The sequence below is a fragment of the Stegodyphus dumicola genome, chromosome 5 (assembly GCF_044657685.1).
Source record: "Stegodyphus dumicola isolate Sdum_Otavi_A_Nest chromosome 5, ASM4465768v1".
NCBI lineage: Eukaryota > Metazoa > Arthropoda > Arachnida > Araneae > Eresidae > Stegodyphus > Stegodyphus dumicola.
The window spans coordinates 203,166,754-203,180,518 of NC_140772.1; the positions used below are offsets into that span (position 1 = coordinate 203,166,754).

Here is a 13,765-nt window from a genome sequence, read left to right on the forward strand (position 1 = left end):
TCATTCAATCCCTTTTATATAACAAAAATTATAATTGATCAGGTGAGTGGGTGAGAAATTAACATGCCAATGTTAATTTCAGTGATCTTCAAAATTATCTGATTGCAGGATTATCAGTGATAAGAAGAATTAATTTCTGGGTGTTGCAACCAATTAAAAAACACATCATTAAAAAATTCTTATTATCAGAGGAGATGTTTGCACATAATCACTTAATCAGTATGCAATTAAGTTTTTTTTTGGCGAATAATGAAGTATGATATTGAAAGTGAAAGTCTGATTAAATTTAATATTAAATGTCATTTATTTTCTGAATTAAAAAACATACTATGTTTATGACTATATTTAGTTCTTTGGAATGCTACTGATTACATACCTCTGGATTATTACTCTACAGATTTACAGAAGTTTGGATTTTTTTATAGAGATTTGTTTTTTCATTGTTAAAATGGAAATTTAAATATTATCTAAATCATGCATGTTGAATAAGAACACTTAGTGAACATAATAAAGGATTTAATCTGTAATGAATACAAGAAAAAAGGCAAATGCTTACCATTCGATTAAAATAATAATAATAATAATAATAATTCTTTCAGATTTAATCTATTTGCTATTGGCTAACAAAAACTATTTAAAAGCAGTAGATGCAATTCTTAGGAATATACATATATTTTTTTAACTTGCTAATCTGATTGATTTAAATAAAAAGGCATTTAATTCATGATTTATCTATTAAAATATTAAACATTTTATAGAATTATTTTATATATTTTTGTATACTTTTCAACTGTACAGACAATTTATATATTCCATGTTAATCTAAATCTATATTCATATAGTATCCTACAAAATGTTTCACTATTCCATCTGAGCCATCTGTATTGATAATCTCTAGAGATAAACCACATTAAACTTTAAAAGAACCCTTTTGTGCTACTGTTAAAATCTAAACCCTTTCAGACTTTTTTTGGAGGTATGCTACATGAGTGAACTTAATCATTCCTTTTTCTAGCTGTGTTTGATGCCCGTGGACTGTGAAATGCCCTTTAAAGGACACCTTTTTCAGAGCATTTCAGAAAAATTGTGACGACAGAGGTGGAATAAAAACTATCTTCTGCAAAGCAGAAGCTACAAAAAAGTCTGTAGCATCAGGTGGAATTTTTGTAAAAGATTAAAATAATAGTTAAGATTACTTAACAGTCATAAAGTTGTTTTCTTCCCATTTTGTTTTTCTATGTAAGCTGTCCTAAATTTTTATGTATATGCTGCACATTGTTAGTTAAAATTAATGAATTTTGATGAATTTAAAATCTTTAAAAGAATTTAATTCATTAATTAAAATTTTTAAAATAAACTTTTACAAAAAAGAAGTTTACTAAATGATAAACAAAATAGCTTATAAATCAAGATCTGTTGGTATTGTTGGTATTGCATACAGGTTCGTAATTGGTTGAATGCACAGAGAATCAATAATAATGTTATAAAATTTATTTAAAATAAATATTTAAAATAAATTTTATAACATTATTATATATAATAATGTTATAAAATTTATTTTACCAAAAGAAACAGTTCTGGAACTTTACACAAAAAATACTCATACAACTCTTCTCAGTATCCCAGAGCACAATCAGTAGTTATACTTCAAAGTACTAATAATGTTAAATACATTACAATGTGAATTGCATCTAAAGAGTAGAGCTAACCCAGAGATGTCCCAGTACTCCTAAATTAACTCAGAACTGAAAAACTGATAGCTGATACTCTCTCTGATCTTATATAGTTTTCCCCCAGCTGCTGAGAAATCTGTAATATCTTCTGTTTCTCAAAATTACTGGAAGGCATATACGGTTACATATAAAGGTAGATGCGGTTACATATAGGGATCAATTACAATTATTCAATTACACTATCAATTGCAGGTGTACAAGGACAGGACCGAAATGACACCAAATGGTGGCTAAGTTTGACGACATTTGGAAATTTATCGCCAAATTTAGTGACAAAAATTAGTTACTAAACCCATCACCAACTTGCCGATATTTCGGCAATTTAGCAAGATAGTCATTTACTCAATGTTAAATAGTCTTTTCCCTGTATTCTTATTTTTCTGGCAGAACTTCATCTATTTCAAGCATTTAATGTTTCATTATACAAAAAATATTAGTTTTGCATAAAATTTTCTCATTATTTTCCTATATACAAAATTCATAACAGTGTCATTATCTTAGCTAAAAGGTTACTTTTGAATGTGAAATTTCAAAACTTTTAGTTAAAAAAAATCATCATGATTAATGACTTCTTTTACTAAACATGATACAGAAATTCTAGTTTCATTCTTATTTTTAATTCATATTATTTATTTATTTATTATTTTTTTAGTTGCAAAATTACATAGATTCTCTATAAATTTAATTTTCATTTTTCTCCTTTCTTCTTAAAAACTATGTTATTACCATGTTTAGTACTGTATGCCGTGATTTGACTTATTGGAAATTTAAGAGCAAATTCATTAATAGTATAGTTTAAATGTTGGTAATATTTTTTCTGTGAGAAATTGAGTTTTTCTCTTTATACTTATAATAATAACATATACTTTTTATGATGTTTATATATTGTGATTATTTTGAATGAAAATTTTTTTTGTTTGTCACATATATGTAATATATTTTAAAATAATATTTTACTATTTCTTTTTCTAATAAATCTTAAGAAGCTTATAAATACATTTATTTATTTAATTTTATTTTTAAACCACGGAACGAAGTGAGCTTCCAAATAAAAGAAATTGTAGGCTAATGTTTGGGCATTTCTTTTTTACTTGTAGTTCTATTTAGTGAAAGTGTGGGGAGGGGATGAAGGTCATGAAAATTTTATGTCGAGAAGAGTTAAGAAGAATCGAGAAATAAGTTGCAGCCATTTCTTATCAGATTGATTGTTTCTTTCAATACTAGCATACAATTACATAGAATTTTTACCAGATAGTTCAGTTTTATGTCCTAAGGCTATTCGCAGTAATTAAGTCAACTAGAATGCAGACACACCGCTCACCCGAAGGCGAAAATATAGAAAAGGCAAAGTCAAGGGTTAAATTCATCAATTCTAATGAGAATGCACTAGCGAAGTAAAGCACTGCAGTTTTGCATAATTTCTGAGTAAGCTATTTGTATAAATTGAAATAATTCTTGCATTTAAATTTATATTCCAAATTAAGATTTAACTTGAAATTAATGTAGATAATTGCTAAGAGAATTAGATTTTTGTAACGTAGTTTACGTGAGATGAGATCACTCGGGGTCAAGTGATATGAACCGGCGAATCAGAATGTTGAACCATAGCATAGTAAATTCTTAAATTAATGTCTTTTTACAAATTTATTGGCTTTTTACAAAATTTTAAATGGTATTAAAATGTTTATGCTTTCAAAATAAAAAAATTCTTAGAACTAACATTCGTTAAAATTTTTTTTTATTTGTCTATATTGTATGTTGTCGCCAATAAAGTCTGCTTGGTGAGATTTGCACTGGCAAAATGGAAAAGTACCTATCATTTCTTCTGAAAGTATCTAAAAAATATAGTTAATCAGATTTTTGTGAGGTATTTTGCTTACATCAAAATGCTTCTGTGACGATTAATTCTAATGTCAATCAGCCATGTGAATGGCATAATGTTCAGTATGAATGCCAGCCAGTTCTCAATAGAATATATACCTTGGAGGGATTTTTTTCTAAGGCCGACATCAAATACTACCATTTTCCTAGAATAAGTTTATCAGAGTAAGTTTACCATCCTATGTGAGTAAAATGTCCTTAGCACAGTATTTATAGATTTCAATTTGTGTTTTGGCAGAATTTTGTTTTTCTAAAGCTGTTGATTATTAGTTAAAATGCAATGAACCTCTTTTTATTGTAATTAATTCTAAATCAACTTGTATTTTATTGATTATTATCATTCCATCTCTGCTGCCCCTGATATTTGCCTGTTTTTGTGCACATACTTTCTGTAGGCTGTCATGGTGGTTTTTTTAAATATTTTTATATTTTGACTGTTGCTTAAATATGGAATTAAAATATTTATCTTTTCATTCTTTTGATTGAATATTTAAATATCGATTTAAACACTTTTTTGTATTTTCGTTTTTAGATTTTTGTAAAATTATTAGTTTTGTTCTGGTCAGTGCAGAGTATAATAAAATTGTACATGGTTTTAGGCATTAGAACTCAACATAGTTACATTATTGTGTATTAAAGTGTTTTTTTTTTTTTTTTTTATGTTTTTGTTTTCTTTTCAGGTTCTTCATTATATGAGCATCGCAATTTTGAGCATTTTCATTATTGAAATTTTACTTAAAATCTATGCTTTCCGAACAGAATTCTTCCGTCACAAGTTGGAAGTCTTTGATGCCTTTGTTGTATTTTTATCCTTTGCTCTTGATATAGGCTTCCAGGAACAAGAAACAGTTTCAAACGGAATTGATTTAATTATCATACTCCGACTCTGGAGAGTTGCTCGTATTTTAAATGGTTAGCAAAGTAAATTGTAGATTCTTTTCAAAATTAAGATTTAGCATATGTAATATAAATTTAAGTGTAGTTAAGTAATATCTAATATAATATTAAGTGATACTATATAAAAATGGCTTTTGCATAAATGTACCAAACATTATTTTGAAACACTTTTTGATTTACTTTTATGTTCCATGTTCTTTAATGAAGCCTGCTTTTTTAGATAAGAACTTATAGAGTAGATCCATCATGACATATCATATTAGTGTAATATTATTAGTATGTTTTATTTAAATTGTTTATGGCCCACCAGTGGTTAAGAATGCTAAACACTCTAGGTCAGCTTGGGTCCAAATCCAAGTAAAAGAGCTGGTTGTATTTGGGAGTTCTTGGGATTTGCCTCATGTGTAACATGTTAGCTAGTTCTTTAAGAAGGTCTTCACAAATGCATTCCCTTGAACTGGCATCTTTTACGGGCTTTGGCAGACTTAAAATAATTCAATTTAACACCATCAGACTGTTTCCTTCTTTTTCAACCAAGTGAATGCCTGTAGATCCATCTAAAATTCACTATTTTTTGAATGGTAGTTTTTGTAATTTTCTGCCTTGGATAAAATGAATACATGAGACAGTTCTTTTTTTTTCCTAACCTTAGGTTAAGTGCGCGTGTGAGGGATGTTCCCCAGTGAAATTTGTTACAAGTTTGCAATGCTGTATGTTGATTTTCAGAGTTATGCCTTTTAGTAGCTGAACACTTATGGTGTTTGTTGGAGCAACAGTAGCATAAAAATGATTTTCCTTATTCTACGTAACATTTTAATAGGTGGATGACACTTACTACTCACATGCGTAATTGTGCAGTACAAACATATGTGCCTAATGCAGGGTTACACTTTTCTTGAAAGTTAGCCTCAATTTTTTTTTTTTTTTTTTGCCTTGATTCAAGATGTAAACAGCTATATTGGTATCTTTATGAAGTTTGTTTATATATTAATTATGGTTAATTCAGCATATGATGCTGTTTTGCTTTAATTTAGACAGTGTTGTCAAAATGAAAGGATAGCCTTCAAATTCAAGCTGTACTTATCTTGGAAGGTTTATTATCACTCCTCATTATCAGCTGTGTATAATGATCACTCTGGTTGAATATATAGTTGCAGAAAGATTTGAAAGATTGAAACATTTGAATAAAAAATTAAAATGTTGGTATTAAGCATAAGGTGAATTGTGTTAAGAAATTTTAAATTAAAATTGGTTTCATGGAAAACAAAGATACATAACTATACATCTTGATGAAAATTGTAGGATTAAATATAGCTTGTATAGAGGATGACTTAACAGAACGTATGCAGTCACTTTAACCTCAAATAATTTTATTTTGATCATATTGTGAGTTTCATTAATGTACCACACCTGAAAAATGAAAATGTAATATACAAGATAGCAAGGAGTATGGTTTCTGGTAAAAGTTTTACTGACATCTTTCTCAAGAATTAAAACAGGATGAAATTCATAAGAAATGAAGTATTGATTCTGAAAATTAGGATTGGGACAAGTCCACCTTTTGTATAACTAGCAATTTCTATGGCTAGTAAACTAAAATAGTAATTAAAAAAGAAAAAAATATATATCATGATTTTAAGGAATTCATGTAGTGTAATTTTATGAAAACCATTTCCTATTTCTATTAAACTGCTCATGATTTAAATGCATTTTTATTTAGATCAGTCATATTAAAAAGTTTCTTACTAATTATTAGACATATTAAATTTGAAAGTTAACTTTACTGAATGGCAATACATGCTTGGGAAATAAATAATGTATTTTATTTCAGTCAGTGGCAACTTATTGCTTTTAAATAGCTGAATTTGTTGATTAAAACTGAAAGATGAAAATCTTATACTTTACCAAATGGCAACTGTTTGGTATGCTGGAGATAAAAAGGCTTTATTTTGAACAGTATTACCATTTCTCACTTTTAAATTTCTGAGTTTGGTTATGTAAAAATTCATTAAATTTGTACAGAATATGAAATAAGTATAAAAAAATCAAAACATGATCAGGGGGAAAACTGTGTGTTCAGAATTTGGTGGCTGTAGAGGCTGCCATTTTCCCAAGGTTCGAGAAGCGTACATACAGACTCTTTATTATTAAATAGTAGAATTTATTTATAAGATATCATTTAATTTTTTTTTTAATTCTGAAAGCTGTCCATTTTCTAAATTTATTTGTTATATATTTTGAAAAGATTATTCATAACTAACTTAATTTGCATAAATCCTTTTAAATATCATCATTGATTTTTGAAGTAATTAGAAGTTATGACATTTCCATATTTGTTTAATTTACTTTTAAGAAATCTGACTTTTTTCCCCAAAGAACGCTTTTGTGAAGAAGAATATTAAAATAAAATAAAATAACTGCAATTACTTTAAGGATTTGTTTGATGAAGTTTGTGTAACATAATAGAACATCTCTATGCAAACATTTTAAGTATTTGTTATTTAAATATTTTTATGAATTCTTGCAATAAGTATATTTTAAGTTTTGTAGAAAAAGCATATTCTTTTATCTAGAATTAATGTATTATTTGAAAATGTAATGGTGAAGTTCATTTTGAGAGCAATATTTTGAATTGACAACTAGCTAAAATTTTCTGATATACATTTTGGAAAATAAAGGGAACACCAATTTTACCATTTGTCTTTTGACCAAAGCCAAGTTTTTAATTTATATTTCCTGAGAAATTTATTATTATTACTTTGAACTTTATGCACATATATTTATGCATTTGTAGCAGCAACTTTTCTTGAGGTTACTATTGATCAGGAATGGCCAAATTTCATGTCAGTAGGAGCTGTATATAAAGGTTTCAGAAACATTCAAGAGTCATTACTAGATTTTTTTTGAGGTATTAAATATAAACAAAATCAAGACATTTTTATTAATTGTATGTTTTTGTAGTAATATACAATTAATAAAAATGGGTACTATTCCGTTTTGAGGACCGTAAAAAATCGCCTAACTATTGTTGATGCCAATGCTGCCAAAAATAAATCCGGCAACCCTAATGCAAGAAAGGAAGTATAATAGTAAATAACTAAGATTATTGTTTTAATTTAGATGAAAGGTTAATTTCGTGTAATACTTTTTTATTATTACAATTTATATAAAAAAGTTAAACATAACTGAATGGAAGCATAAGAGTAAATAACTGTTTCAGATCATTATTATAATTTATATAAAGAAAAGGCTAAACATAACTGAATTGATTCCTGTATCGCTTTTTCGCTACCGAGTTATCGCTAAAGCATATTTTCATCTCATTGGTTGTTCAAACATAATTTTCTATAATGAATGATGCCTTTTCTTTGAAAAAATTTTATTGCCGACTTTTCCTCCTGGATAGTTTCCAAATTAAATCCATCAAAAAAGGATTTTAAATCAAAAAAGGATACCAAAAAAGGATTTTAAATCAAAAAAAGGATTTAAAAATTCAACTAGTATTTCAATGGCGTCTTAAGAAATATAGAAGTTTCTAAACTTACGCAATTTGAAATCAGCGCCTACGCTAGATTTGGCGCGCTGTTAAATGCGCGTTTGCTAAATTTGGCGCTTTTGAGCACCAATTAAGTTAGTTCTATACAATTTCGCTGCAATTTTTTTACGGTCCTCAAAACGGAATAGTACCTAAAAATGTATATTACTATAAAAACATCAGTTTATTAATAATTATTTATTATTAATATAAACAGAAAGGTATATGGGTATCAATACTTGAGTAAGATTTATTTATTATATTTATGCATTTGCATATGTTTTAAGCAGTATATAACGGTTCCATAACATTCGATTTGCGATTTGTATGGGATTTTTGTCTTCACAAATTCTATACGTGAGTAGAGCATATCAGAAACTTACATTGTCCTCTAAACTCAAATAAGTGAACAAGTAATTATTGTTAAATGAGGACATTTTGATTGAGATATCAATATCTAGAATACTATGAGAGAAGTAAATCTATTATATATATGCAGTTGTTCAATTTCTGACAATTTTGTTTTCCTTGCTGCCTCTGTTGTGACTAATATTTGAAATCAGAGAACAGCCCTTAATAATGTTAATGAAAAAAAGCTTTTGGAAAAAAGATCAATTTTCTCATTTTTTTGTAGTATTTATAAAATTTTATTTCTTTTGAAATTAAAGAAAATTGTTCTGTCCTAGATGAGGAAAATGATAGAAGGTTTTAGTATTAAGACAATTTCTGAAAAGCTTTCTTATTAAAAAGAAAGTTTTTTCTGAAAATTGAATATGGTCTGAAAAAAAAAATGCATTAACTTCTTTTTTTCCTTGAAATATTAAATTGAGAGATTCTACCTTTCGCATTTTATCAGTTGTGGATATCCAGTCTCATAGCCTGTTGTCATCATCTGGTTGTGCCTAAGGTTTTTTACTATTTTTAAGAATCTGATAATACAATCATGTATTAAAACATAAAAAATTGATAGTGATTTGACAATGCAGTAGAAAGTTATGTCATTTGAAGAATTTTTATTATTTGGAAAAATTTATGATTTTTTTGTGTTGTGTGAACACAATTTACCATGAGTAAAGCAGTTCTCATAATATTATCACATATTAAATATTTAGCTACAAACTTTTTATGGTAAATGAGGCAATAAAGAGATATGAATTACTCAGTTTTAGGATCACATAAGAAACTACTTACATTTTTATCTAGCAATGCAGGAGATCTATCATTTTGCATTTTCTACAAGTTGATTAAGCAGCACAAGCAAAAATGTTCGGTATTGTAGGAAATGCATTCTCGATATTGTCAAAGATTTTGGTAAATGCTATTAAATATAGTCTTTCTTCTTTTATAGAAATATAATGGTAAAAAAATGGCGGGTAGAAGAAGAACTTAAATATATATATAGATTCATTCAGAAAGTGACAGATTGCTGTATATTTTCTCTAATCATTTTCAGATTAGCTTCAAAACCCTTAATTAATGTAATGAAATTCAGGTGAGTGACGCAGGACTACTGGAATGTGCAATATGCAGTTTTGCAGTATTTAACCACTTCTAAATGCAGCGTAATGAATTCCTTCTTCTCCATATGGACTTTGTCACCTGTGTTTTAAGATTAAAAATTTCTTTTCTGAAAAAAAGATAATTTGTCTTTTATTTGTAATGACAAGATTTTAAAGTGTTCAGTGATAAATAAGTAAATCCATTATGTGTATGCATCTAATCAATCCTGTTACATTTCTGACAGTTGAAAATTGCTGATGATTTGGTGTATATATTGCAGTTTTAAAATTTACAGCCATAGTTTTGTGAATAGCAGGAAGGATCAGTAAATGCAAAATTTTCTTCCCATTTACTAAAGTCTTGCCCACATTTTGATTTCTTGCTTCTTGATAAAGAATTTCAATGCATTACTTCCAGGTGCTTTATTTTTGCAATAGGAAAAATCTGATGTGTGTACATCACATGACTTCCTTGTACAGAATATTAAATTATACACATTTTTTCTTGCATTCCATTTAAACTTATTTCCTCAAATTTCATTAGAGATATATTTCTCATTCAATTAACTCAGTTCTCACTTTACAGCAAGGCATTAAAACACTACATTAAAACTTAAAATATCTTCATTAAAAATTGAAAGATATAGAAAAGCATAAAACACCAAATATAGTTAAAAAAATACAATTTCTATGCAAAAACAAGCAATTTGTCCAGCAGGCAAGAAGACGGATATTTTTGTGCACAAAGCTAAAAGTTTCGTATTGGCCGCACTAATCAAAAAGACACTAAAGGTGCAGAAAGATATAATCTACTATTCTGCCAAGTTTCAGATGTAAACAAATATATAGCTGTTATAGTAAAAAAAATTTAGGCTTAGATGCACTTAAGCAACTTTTAAATTGTTATTAATTCTACAATTATTGCAAGCAGGTTAACTAAAGGCATAAAAACCTTAACCAGATGATAAGAACAACATAATTCAAGCATATTTAAAGCAAAAAATGCACTGTTTACCAAAGTATAAGAATAAAAAAACTGAGCTCACCAACCTGAGTAACAGAGTATATGTGTGTGTATGTGATTATGGCAAAGCCTCGAGGGCTATCTGCCTAAGAGGAGGGATGCCTTCGTGGAGGACTTTCTAAGGGAAACTGGCTCGTATACACGTAACAGAGTATATATATATATATATATATATATATATGATTAGTTTATTTGTGCATTCACATGTTTCCCAACATTGATTTTAACAGTTTTATTTCACGTGTAGGCTGTTTTTTTCACTTTCCCATGTTAATATTTTTTTAAAAATTACTTCTATGTTAATTTTTTAAAAATACTGCGTTAAACTATTTCATGGAGCCACAGCTCCTGGTAACTTTTCAGCAAGCTCACTACAATATTTCTTCCTATTATTTCATATTTTTGCAGCACTTTGCGCAAAAAATTTTTAAGACCAAATAGGTCTTACGTCACATTACTTGTTAGCTTTTCAATTTCTATTTTGATTATATATATAAATATATATATATATACACTTTTGGTGCGGCTGATTGCAATCAAAAAGGGAAGTGCACAACTACATGTTACAGCAGTCCTATATACAAAATTTCAACATTTTAAGGCGAGGTTACTCGTTTTTGAGTTATGCAAGATACATAGATATATATGCGATGAAAAAATCTCTTCTGAATCCATTTTAAATCAGTTTTAAAATTCATTTGGAAAAAAAGAGTCTTTTATTCTGTACTTACATACAGATGCCATGCAAAAACATCATTAAATGGTATTTGATAGCGGTCAAAATGGATATTTTTGTTGAAATATGAAACCCGGAATTTTTCGTGATTATAGTACTTCCGTTATTTTGTACTAGGAAGTAATAAAAATTGAATGCGGAGATAAATATATTAAAAATTATTTTTATTATATTAATTACTTGTTTATTAATCTCTCGAAGAATAAGATATTTGCATTGTTTTAGAAGCAGTAAAACAATTTTTGAACTGAAAAAATAGATATTTTATGTAAATAAACAAGAATAGCATATTTTTTTTATTTAATATGGTTGTATTATAAATATACTAGTAAGGCCCCATTCTCTAATCATTTGAATAAGCAAACATGTGAAACTCACTACAGTATGAATGTCATGGGAATAAGAATGGGAAAAATTAAAAAGTAAATGCCAACTTCAGAGTTGTATTTTGGAACTTGGCAATAACATTAAATGAAGATTAATCAAAATTAAATAACAAATAAATAACACCAAATGAAATTAAATGAAAGTGAATCAGTTATTTTATTGTTTTATTTTAACAATACTCAGACTATGGGCAACAGTGAACAAAATAAAAGTTAACAAAATAAATGAACTCATGAAATTAATGAAGAACTTCAAGGTGCACTCACCATGTTTTGGGTAAAAATATTTTTTTACAATTAACTGTCAGTTGAGTATGTTCAGGCCATGCATTTTCCCCTTTTTCTAATATAAGATAAATTATGTTAGGAAAATAATAGTTATTAATAAATAACAGTTATATTGTATTTAATTAAGATGGCAGTTTTACAGTATATCAATAATGCAATTGATGTATCATTTAGTATATTACTAATTAATGAATTTAAATTGCTATGATATTTACAATAAATTATGTTTAATAAATACTATTTTTATTAAATTTAATAAATTCTAAAAATTAAATTTTAAATATAAATTATAATAATTTTAATACATATTAAAAATTAAATTTTGCAAACTTTAATAAATGTAATCCAGAGCAAATACTGTATAAGTTACTGGTCTAGTTAACAAACTTTTACAAAACATTAGTTTTTATAAAATGTTTACTAAAATGTACCAAAGATTAATTTGTATTTTATCATTTTTGATTATGATTTAAAACTTGAACTATTTATGAAAACTTGATTTAAAACTTGAACTGCTGAAAATTTAAACTATTTATGAGTTAAGACTTGAACTATAAGCTGAGATAAACTTGAACCATGCACTATAATAATTGCTCCTCGTACTCTAATTTAGGGACCACTCTGTTCTAGAGAAGAAGGATGTTCATCGGGGAAAAAAGAAGGAAAAAAAAAAAAAAAAAAAAACTTAATGGAAAATGATTTCAGTTTTATTGGACATAATTCCAGAATCGAGTACCTCTTGAATTAAAAATCACTAAAGGGCAATAAAAGGCCAAATGAGGCTGATTTTTTTTACCTCTGATGTTGCTGTATTATAGTAAACCATGAGTGCATCCACACTATACAGATTTTCTTTTCTCTTCACTTTTTCTAATATAGTATAAGATAACTTTGTATCTTTGTATTTAGTGTAGTATCTTGTTGTACTATACGAATTGCAGTGCTGTTTGATGTAATTTATGTGATATTTTTTTTTCAATTAGAAAACTTCTACCTTCTGATTTGAAATATTTTTTTTATGATAATCCTTATGTGATTGATTTAATATTGAATTAAAATTAAAAGGAGTATAGATGTTATTATAATGTAAAATACTTTTCATTTGATTGAAATAAAACTATATAATTTAAAATATAACCTTAGCAAATTTTCCTTACTCTTAACCTTAATGCACTTCTCTAGGAAAAAAGAAGTGTGATAAGACAATATGAGCTTTAGATGATTTCCCAAAATTACTTTAAAACAAATTATCGCCTACTCGAATTTTTCCAGAAAAATATTAGTTTAATGCTTGCTATATGAAGATCAGCTTTTGAAGCTCACACTTAATGTTAAATCTTTTAATTCATTAGTTATGCAATGGTTTACCACATGCATTTTATTATTTTTTTTAAATAAAAGTTACAGATTAACAGATTCATTGTACTTTTTGGTAAAACTGGGATGTTTGTTTGTACATGATGTTGCTAATGTCCTAATTCTAATGCTTTTCTGTTGCCCTAATGTCCTGTATCTTTTTCTTTTTAAATAATGCGTAAAAAATTTAGCTTCTTGTTCTAGAAATCAATAGAGTTTTATTCAGAATACAGGACAATCTAAGGTTGCATTTTTGACTAATTTTAATGGGTTGTATGCTATTCCAAATTTATCATCTAAAACAGGGGTTTTCAATCATTGGTACACAAGAGAAAAATAGGTGGTACGCAAAGAAGCAAAGTATTTTTAACTATTAAATTCAAAAATTAAAACCCCAACATCCTGACTGAGTTTGTTCTCTAACACTCGT

The 13,765-nt window shown here is 27.4% G+C and overlaps 1 protein-coding gene across 5 annotated transcripts in view; it reads left to right on the forward strand.

Annotated features, from left to right (window-relative positions):
• The window catches only part of LOC118205513 (voltage-gated hydrogen channel 1-like), a 39,312-nt gene that overhangs the window by 15,717 nt on the left and 9,830 nt on the right, over positions 1-13,765 (forward strand). For all 5 annotated transcript variants that reach the window (XR_015041390.1, XM_085817569.1, XM_085817570.1 and 2 more), the window contains exon 4: positions 4,295-4,526. Coding sequence is in view for 4 of the 5 variants with exons in the window: in XM_085817569.1 (XP_085673695.1) it covers positions 4,295-4,526 (232 nt within the window). In the remaining variant the exon portion in view is untranslated. The remainder of the gene's footprint in view (positions 1-4,294; positions 4,527-13,765) is intronic.